Source organism: Lycium ferocissimum, chromosome 11, assembly GCF_029784015.1.
Source record: "Lycium ferocissimum isolate CSIRO_LF1 chromosome 11, AGI_CSIRO_Lferr_CH_V1, whole genome shotgun sequence".
Classification (NCBI taxonomy): Eukaryota; Viridiplantae; Streptophyta; class Magnoliopsida; order Solanales; family Solanaceae; genus Lycium; species Lycium ferocissimum.
In genome coordinates this window covers 16,504,529-16,514,234 of record NC_081352.1, presented here as the reverse complement: position 1 = coordinate 16,514,234, position 9,706 = coordinate 16,504,529, and the positions used below count along the sequence as shown (strand labels likewise).

Here is a 9,706-nt window from a genome sequence, read left to right as displayed (position 1 = left end):
CCAGCTAGTTCTGATCATCTTGCTTAAATCATTATAATCCCTTTTACTCAACTTGTAACATTCTAGGCACATTATCTCGTGTCATTTATTTATCTTTAATTCAAACTCTCCTATTGTCCCTTTGCTCAGATCTTGCTCTCAACTTTCCTGTCACACACAATGTTGCAATCTTTACAAGAATATGCGAAAGTGCTCAAATTAGCCCATGAAATACCTTAGCGTGGCTTCCCTAATCCTTATGTTTTACTTTGTCTTCGCTCCTCTTGTCTTGCAACCGGTATCGGGATAGGTCTTTGGTTCAACCATAGCCGTATCTGTTTGCCCTCGATACTAATTCTATCTCGGTAATTTAGCTTAAACCACATTTACATCTTTCCTTAATGCACCCAGAATGTTATAACCGTACTGTTATTACTGAATCCAAACTTTCCTCATTAAGTATTCGCTTGGTCTCATCCCTAGCATATAAATATTCATAGGTGACATAGCTACTCTTGTACGACTTGTATAAAGTATATTCAATCTTAGTCATGGTCTTTCCCCCTCCTGGTTCATTCTACTTCACATATCCCCTTCGTACTAACATTCTCTTGTAGCCTATCTTGTCATACTCCTTTCCCTTCCTTTATTCACTCCTTTGATTTCCTTACTTCCTACTATAGGGGTTTTCTATCTTTCTCCCTTGCTACCTATAGGTCGCAGTATCATTAGCGAACAACTCTATTGCCCACATCTTAGCCTCTAATCCAACATAGCAGTGTTATCTTTCACAATGTCTCCGTAAGTTACTCGTTACTTTCCCATGTCGTATTCTCTCCTTTTTTTTTAAGCACCCACTTTCCAATGTCATATCATTCAAGATCTCTACAATTAAATCTCAGCACTATCGCAATTACCATCCTAACTTCTACCCCTTTATTGCTGGCTTTCAGATCTTACTAACTTGTCTCAGCAAGGAACCTTACACATCGTAGCCCAAGCATCCGTATCAAATATATTGTAGCGTCGATTGTCTCCATCTTATACTTGCATCTCTCGCACCCGCTTCCCCCCTTAAGGGTGTACTTATACTATTACCCGATTATACTTTGCCCTATGTCCCTATTTCCAATCTCAATTAGGCGGCACTTTTATTCCGTCATTTTGATCCCCTTGCCTTCCATCTACTCACTTTCTTTCTTTTCCAGATATCATTGTATTAGTACTTTCCAAGCTTAACTCGTAGTGAAAACAAGACATCGCTTGCCTTGTAACATTTGTACCCTCTATTTTTCTTTTCACTTGAACTTCGTTACCCTGTCCGATTACTGCCTTCCATATATCGCAACGTTGGTTGCCGGAATACACATATCCGCTGATATAGCCATGTATGGGTTATCAGGTGCATACCTATATACATATATAATTTCTACTATCTTGCTTACAAAATATTCCCAAACGCCATTCAACTTACCTTGCTTCTAGAGCTGTGATGCACCTTCTTTCTCTTCATTGGTCCAGTCTGCCTCGTCCTATGCGACCTCTTAAGACTTCCGCCCACTCTGTATACTCTAATTTCCCCTTAGGCTACTTTAGCTTCCCATTTGTGTTTAACTTTATAGGATTTTTAGTACACTTCCCAGGGGGTCACCCATCCTAAAATTTCCCTCACTCCAGCACGTTTAACCTTGGAACTCTGATGAAATACGATGCTTTAATACTAATATGATAGCGTCCACCTCACCGTATGACCTTCATCACATAATCTGGAGTAAGTTGAAGTCTTAACAGATTTCAGAACGTTCTCATAACACATCTCCCTCCGAATCAGAAAGGGTCTCTTACTCTTCTGACTCCACAATTACTACTTTAGACCGTTTTCAATCCTCACTATTAACTTTTCACCTATGGATATGACTACTTTCCGTCCCAGACTTCCAGATTCCCAAAGGTGATGAACACACCTTGATCGCCGTTAATTATAAATACTTGGTTATCGACCTTTGGATTTCTACTCTCATTTTACCTCGTTCCTCATCCTTTCTATAAACGGTCTTTTACATTCCCGTCACTTATAGTACTCGTATCCTTGGCTACACATGTCATGGTCTATTACTACACTGTTACCTCGCTCTCTTCTTATTTCCTTCTTCCAATTACCCTTTCTTTTCTTACACTCGCTATCATTTTCGTTATTATATAACCCTTATTCCAAACTTCCCTTACAGAACTTGATAAGCCTTCCCTATTCGTTCTATAGCTCGCTTTTCGGTTTTACACTTGCCTTTATATTCTAGCTACATATATCACATCATAGCTTTGGCCACTTTCTCACTAGGCTTTACTCATTTTCGTAACAATCCTTATTATGTCCTGTACGTATTTGATCCCATAGCGTAACACTTCTTAACTTCTTACCCTTTCTGGTCAATATTATCCTTAATATCTCACAAGATGTCTTATCAACACACTCATATCCATCACACTTCATTTTCCTCTGTACCCTTGTCTTAATCACACTATTACTTCTTTTAACTATAAACTCGTCGTGATCCATCCCTGCTTATCAATTCAGTCGGTACCTTAATATAACTCTCTATCAAGGTTTGCCAGCCTTTTCTAAATCGTCTCTTAGTATCACAAGCCCTTTCCAATTTCTTCTACCATATCGATATCGACCTTCTAATTATTATTATCCTCAATTCAGCAATTAACTTCTTTCTCGATGTCAGCCGTACTCGTAGCTTAGTCAAATCTTATCATTACTATTGGCACGATCTTTCAAGACATATTACAACCCTATATCTCATTCTCTTTTTATTTCCAGGAAAATTTTGGCAGAGTTTCCTCTGTATTTCTTACTTTCTCAAGACCTGCACGCAGGGAATACCAACAATGCCTCACAGGGCCAACATATATATATATATCATATCATATCACGGCCACACAGGGCTCCCGATATCAACAACAGTACGGAAATGATGAACATACCTCGGATGCCCAACTCAAACTGCACCTGTTACACTTTCTTGTTTACTTTCCCTTTTAATCTTCAACTTGTATTTCAATCTTTCATACCTTTGCCTACCTGCGTGCTCTGTAACTTCCAATATCGCTAGTCACTTTCTTCTGTCGATGCCATTCTTCTGCTGAAATCAAAGGTTAGTATAAGGAATCTCATTCCCTATGACTTGGCTCTATGGCACGATCTCGGATGTGAAAGAAGAGTAACCACCCTAGATGCCCCGTAGCCTCCTGTTTATAAATGTGGCGTGCTTCACACTATAAACGGACTCTACCGGGACACGACTTTACGACAACCCCTAGACGAACGCTCGATACCAATTTGTCACACCCCAACTTTTGATAGGGCATGATGGGCACCCGACCCTTACTTAGGGCCGATCGAACCCGCTGATCCTCGTGATACCCATAATCTTACTGGACTCTTAAATCATGAAATGAATGCATAATGTAAGCTTTTAAAAAAAACAAAAATGTTTTTCGTCCTTTTCAAATCAAGTAAAATCTGTAATCATATGAAATCTGTAACATAATGCATAATGATACATCGGCTTACAGAGCCGCTTACAAGACTGACATGTCATATACGTGACTCTGTCTGTAAAGTCTCTAACATAAATCAAGATACCATAACATAGATACTCGACTCGGCGGCACTCCAAGAAATGGAGCTCGCCAATCCAGTGGAACATCCTCTACTAATATCCTCTACTCATCCGTATACACACAACGTGGCATGAAACGCAGCCCCCGAAGAAAGGGGGTCAGTACGGAATATATACTGAGCATGTAAAGCATGAAACACGATAAACAGGATCATACTGAAATAAGGAGTATAGAAAATCATAAGGCTTGCCTTTGAAACATAAATCATGCATGTCAATATCATGTCAAATTCATTATGGAACTTAGAAACATAATTAGATAATCATCTTGTACATATGCATATATATAACGTGTCCCGGCCCTCTAGTGAGGGACTCGGTGAATGCAGATGCATGACGTGTCCCGGCCCTCTAGTGAGGGACTCGGTGAAAGGAATCATCATATGCCATCCTGGCCGCCATCCCCGTATCATCATATCATATATATATATATATATATATATATATATATATATATATATATATATATATACGTGTCCCGGCCCTCTAGTGAGGGAGTCGGTGAATAATGCAGTGGAGTGCGCATGAATACGTGTCCTGGCCCGGGACTCAGTGAAAGAAGTAATAACAGCTCGCACGAGCAGAGTAGTGAGAAACCATATGCATATAAATCATCTTTTAAGACTCAATAGATAAGTAGACAAATCAACGCTCGAGTATCAACGTTAGTCATGATAAAGCCGTTCTAAATGCCATCAAGACTACGTTAAAGAAAGTCTTAGAGAACATAGACATGTATCAAACCAATCCGAGCCCGCCCATGAAAGTTACGGGCATTAGTCGATATAGAATCTTTTACGAACGTATCGAAGCGATCCGAGTCCGTCTATGAAAGTTAGGGACTTTATTCGACATAGAATCCTTTAGGAACAAAAACTGTTTATGCAACACTTACTATCCAATCATACAAAAGACAGAAGGACCATAGCTCGACTATATTGAGAGTGAGAATATCAAGAAGTGAATAAGAATCGTAGACATGCTCGGATCTTAGGAATAGAGTTACCCCAAGGCTCGTATCATACCTTACTTACAACTAAGACATGCCAAAAGAAAGAAAGGGTAAGCTTTGCATACCTGTTCAACTTCTTATTGGCTACGCTTATGCGTCCGAGCTCGTAAGTCTACATGTAAGAGGATTCACACTAACGTTAGCCTCTTCATTGCACACTTGTACCAAATTTCAAATCAAACTATTCTATATTCTGCCGAAAATCGGGCAGCATCTCCCCTGTTTATATGCCTCGCCCAAAATTACAATTCAGCAACCAATCAACAACAACAATAATACCAACATCAACAACACTATTATTCATACCAACATATTCCATAAACGTCCCACACGACGTTTTTCAACATACAACAACAATATGCACTTTCTTCCATCCCAATCAAGGAGTATAATCTCATCAATACGCCAACAATGTTAGATACCATTTTTATATGCGTAAATCAGTCCATCCACACGGCCACAACATGTTCAAAACAGCCCATAAACACAACAACTACAATACAACACTCTATGACCTTTTCTCCATAACTAGTTTCATTTTTACGGCTTGCTAGACCTTCAAATAAACTCAACATAAAAGATGGGATAAATAACATACCTTATACTTGAAAAAACTCAGCCACATCAACCTTCTCCAACGCCAAACTTAAGTAGAAGCAAGAACAATTACCTTTCACGGACTAGTTTGGCGTAATCTTGTTAAATTCTTGATTTATCGGACTATAATATTTGGGAGATATTTTGAGAGGCTTCTAGGACTCTTTGGAATGTTAATATGCTAAAAACAAAGGGCTGATGGGGTATTTATAGCCCCCCTAGGTCGGTTCCACCGACTTATTCATGTGGGGCCCGCGGAACCATTTGGCAGTTTGGGGTCTTGCTCTTAAAATGGCCATAACCCTCGATTCCGACATCGTGTGAGGGCCCACGACCTATGGTTGGAAAGCTCTTTCAATTATCTACAACTTTTATTTGGTGTTTTTTCAAATTCTAAACTTATAATGCCGTTTTGTCCCTCCAAGTCAGATCATCCGAAAACGATTCCTTAAATCGTCCTTTTGGAGGGCTTATATCCATATTTGGCTTACGGGTCCTTCTTAGGACTTGCTCAACTTTCATGTACTACTTGTATAACTTTTAATATATCCTTTATAAAATCCCGACATGTGGGCCCCACCTTAACTCATGGTTTCGAGGGCTATCATCGAGTGATCATGTTAACCGATTTGCTCCCTACACTCTCCAAATGTCATATATATGTTCTTTTGCTCAGATAACATAATCTTCATCCATAATCCTTGTGTAACTCTGCTTTCCCCTGAGCTCATACTAAGCCGTCCACCGTCTTGACAACGCGAAATTTTCCAAGGTGTAACAGTGGTTCCAGTAGCGTCGGCGATTGCTATTGCCCACTGGTCCGATGGGTACGGCGGCGTGGAGGTGATATGAATTTATGGAGGCTAGGGTTTGGTTATGGTGAAGAAAGAAGTGTAAGGGTTGTTTGGTTATGGTTGAGGCAAATTGAACAAGGTTAGGTCTTTAGTTGTTAGGTTATTTGGGCTTGGGTCGGCTGACTTGGTCTGGGTCGGTAGGGCCACAGATTTTAGTTTAGGGGAAAAGGGAATTGGCCCAATATTATGGGTAGATGATTTAATTTCTAATCCCCATTTTGCTTCAATTAATTAATTAAAATATGTTTCTTTGTCCTAATTAATTCCCAAAAATGTGTACATATAAAATTACAATACAAGTAATTTAATATACGTATTTAGTTTTAAAATAGAGTAAAAGATAATTAACATAGTAATAAATAGGATTAAAGGAAAAATGCCAACACCAATATTGATATCGGAATATCAACATTATTTTTGAGTGATTTAAATTATAAAGTATGATGTTTTAGTAATTTTTAATTATAAAATATGATGTTTTGGTAATTTTAAGAAATGATAAAATCTTTTTAATTTTAGAGAAATAATATCTCGAATATTAGTATAGTAATTAGAGAAAATATTCCAAACTCATTTTGTGAAATTTTCATGACTGAGAAGCATAGTGAAATCAATTAAATGAAAAAAATGAGGGCCAAAGTTGTGTGTCAACAACCGCTGCTAACTCCAAATCATGAGTAGGGTAGTTCTTCTCATGAATCTTCAACTGCCTAGAAGCATAAGCAATAACCTTGCCTTCTTGCATCAACATAGTGCCTAAACCAACACGTGACACATCACAATAAACGGAGAAATCCTTACCCTCCACGAGTAATGCCAAAATCGGGGTTGTAGTCAATGAGGTCTTGAACTTTTGGAAGCTCTGTTCACATGCATCAGGCCACTGGAAAGGTGCCTCCTTTTGAGTCGATCGAGTCAAGTGAGAAGTAATCGAAGCAAAACCTTTCACAAACCAACGGTAGTAACCCGCCAAACCCATAGAGCTACGTATCTCAGTCACTGAAGTGGGCCTCGCCCAATCTCTAACAGCCTCAATATTCTTGGGATCGACCATAATCCCATCCTTTGACACCATGTGGCCCAAGAACGCCATAGAATCAAGCCAAAACTCACACTTGGAAAACTTAGCATAAAGCGTCTTTTCCTTACCAAAAGCCAAGTACAATCCTCAAATGATGCTCATGCTCTTCCTTGCTTCGCGAATACACCAAAATATCATCAATGAAGACTATGACGAAGGATTCCAGGTATGGCTTGAAAATGTCATTCATCAAATCCATAAAAGTTGTCGAGCTATTCATAAGCCCAGAAGACATAATAAGGAACTCATAATGACCATAACGAGTCCTAAAGGTCGTCTTCGGAATATCCTTGGCCCGAATCTTCAACTCATGATAACCTGACCTCAAATCAATCTTGGAGAACACTGAAGCACCCTGAAGCTGGTCGAACAAATAATCAATATGGGGAATTAGATACTTGTTTCGAATGGTGACCTTATTCAACTGGCGATAATCAATACACATCCGAATAGACCAATCTTTCTTCTTCACAAAAGGCACAGGAGCGCCCCAAGGGGAGACACTCGGTCCGATGAAGCCCTTACTTAGAAGATATTGCAATTGCTCCTTTAGCTGTCTCAACTCGGATGGTGCTATCCTATATAGTGGAATGGAAAAAGGATGAGTGCCCGGCTCTAGATCAATGTAGAAGTCAATGTCACGATCGGGTGGCATACCCATAAATCTGTAGGGAACACCTCCGCAAACTCACTCACAACAGGCACTGACTCAAGTCACAGAGCATCAACACTGGTATCACGAATATGGGACAAGTAGGTCAAATACCCTTTATCAACTAACTTCTTCACTCGGAGGAAGGAAATAATCTTCTTCGGGGCGGGACTATCCACTTAAGTCTAGAAATTTGAGTTTTGATATTTGAAAGAGAGGGTTTTTCTTTTGAGGACTTAGAGAATTTTGAGAGAGTTTAGAAAAGTGAGAGTGAAATAAAACAAAGGGGGGACTGACTCGTTCTTTCAAACTTAAAAAAAATTCCAAAGCCCATCTGCATTGGTCCCGCCTTACGGGTCCATTGCAGGAGTTTTTAGTCTTAGAAAAATCCCCATCAGGTGTTGGCCCAGCTTCACGGGTCCATCGCGGATGTGTCGAGTTTCAGAACTCTGGACATCAAGTGTTGGTCCTGCGTCGTGGGTCCATCACAGATGTTTTGAGTTTCTGAACTCTGTACATCAGGAGTTTGCCATGGGTTGCGGGTCTAACACATTTGTGCAAACCTGGAGCATTTTTTTGACTTTTTTCACTTGCTTTGTGTTCCCGCTCCTTCCCTAATCCTACAACATGAACAAACATGACATATAACTATGAAAAAGTCAGGTTGCCTCCCAACAAGCGCCTTAGTTAACGTCGTGGTACCACACTTTTTGTATTTTTCTATTTTTTCATTTTTTTTGTGTTATTTTACTACTCTACTATTATAAACTCGGGTTCCCTCCCGAGAAGCTCTTGATTCAACGTCGCGGCATGATCGAGGCTATCTCAAGCCTCTTCAAGTTCAATTGAGGTCTTCGCTGGATAGATGACCTCTCATAAATAGTGTTTCACTCTCTGTCCATTCACCAAGAATGTCCGCTCTTCATTAAGCGGCTTCAGCTCAACCGCTCCATGGGCGGTCACACGAACTACCTCGAACGGCCCAGACAACTTACTTTTCAACTTCCCTCCAAAAACCTTCAGTCGGGAATTGTACAACAACGCTAACTGCCCGGGCTCAAACTCGCGAGGTTGGATGCACTTATCGTGAATTCTCTTTTTTCGCTCCTTGTACATTTTTACGTTCTCATGTATATATATATATATAGTGGAGAAATTCATCCAACTCGTGATGCTGCAACAACCTCTTTTCACCAGCTTGTACCAAGTCTAAGTTCAACTTCTTTATTTCCCAATAGGCTCTATGCTCAAGTTCAACCGGTAGATGACACGTCTTATCGAAAACTAGCTTGTATGGAGAGGTGCCAATGGGAGTCTTGTAGGTTGTTTTGTACGCCCACAAAGCATCATCAAGCTTTAGCGACCAATATTTCCTGCTAACGCTCACAGTCTTCTCTAGGATTCTCTTGATCTCTCGATTGGACACCTCCACTTGACCACTTGTTTGAGGATGATAAGCAATCGTTAACTTGTGTTTCACTGCATACTTAAAAAAATAATTTATCTAAGAGCCAGTTACAAAAATGTGTACCTTGATCACTGATGATGGCCCTCAGGGTCCCAAACCTCATGAAAATATTCTTCTTCAGAAATCTCACTACCAAACTAGCATCATTGTTGGGGAGTGCAATGGCTTCCACCCACTTCAACATGTAATTGACTGCAACAAGAATGTACTTGTTCCCCTTTGATGGTATAAAGGGTCCCATGAAATCTATACCCCAACAATGAAATACACCGAGGCATTTCATGCAGCTTTGAAATGTTTCCAGTTCTTTACCAGTTATCACATGCCCTAACGAATTCATGATCATCTTTGAATAAAGTCGGCCAATAAAACCC

General features: G+C 39.9%; 1 protein-coding gene across 1 annotated transcript; it reads right to left on the bottom strand.

The window, feature by feature from the left end:
- Window positions 1-8,214: 8,214 nt before the first annotated feature.
- Window positions 8,215-9,573, bottom strand: LOC132038073 (uncharacterized). The gene is made up of 4 exons (XM_059428798.1): window positions 9,396-9,573; window positions 9,059-9,343; window positions 8,428-8,484; window positions 8,215-8,333 (listed from the first exon to the last, which is right to left on the bottom strand). The coding sequence occupies exons 1-4, from the start codon at window positions 9,571-9,573 to the stop codon at window positions 8,215-8,217; spliced, it is 639 nt and encodes a 212-aa protein (XP_059284781.1).
- Window positions 9,574-9,706: the final 133 nt, after the last annotated feature.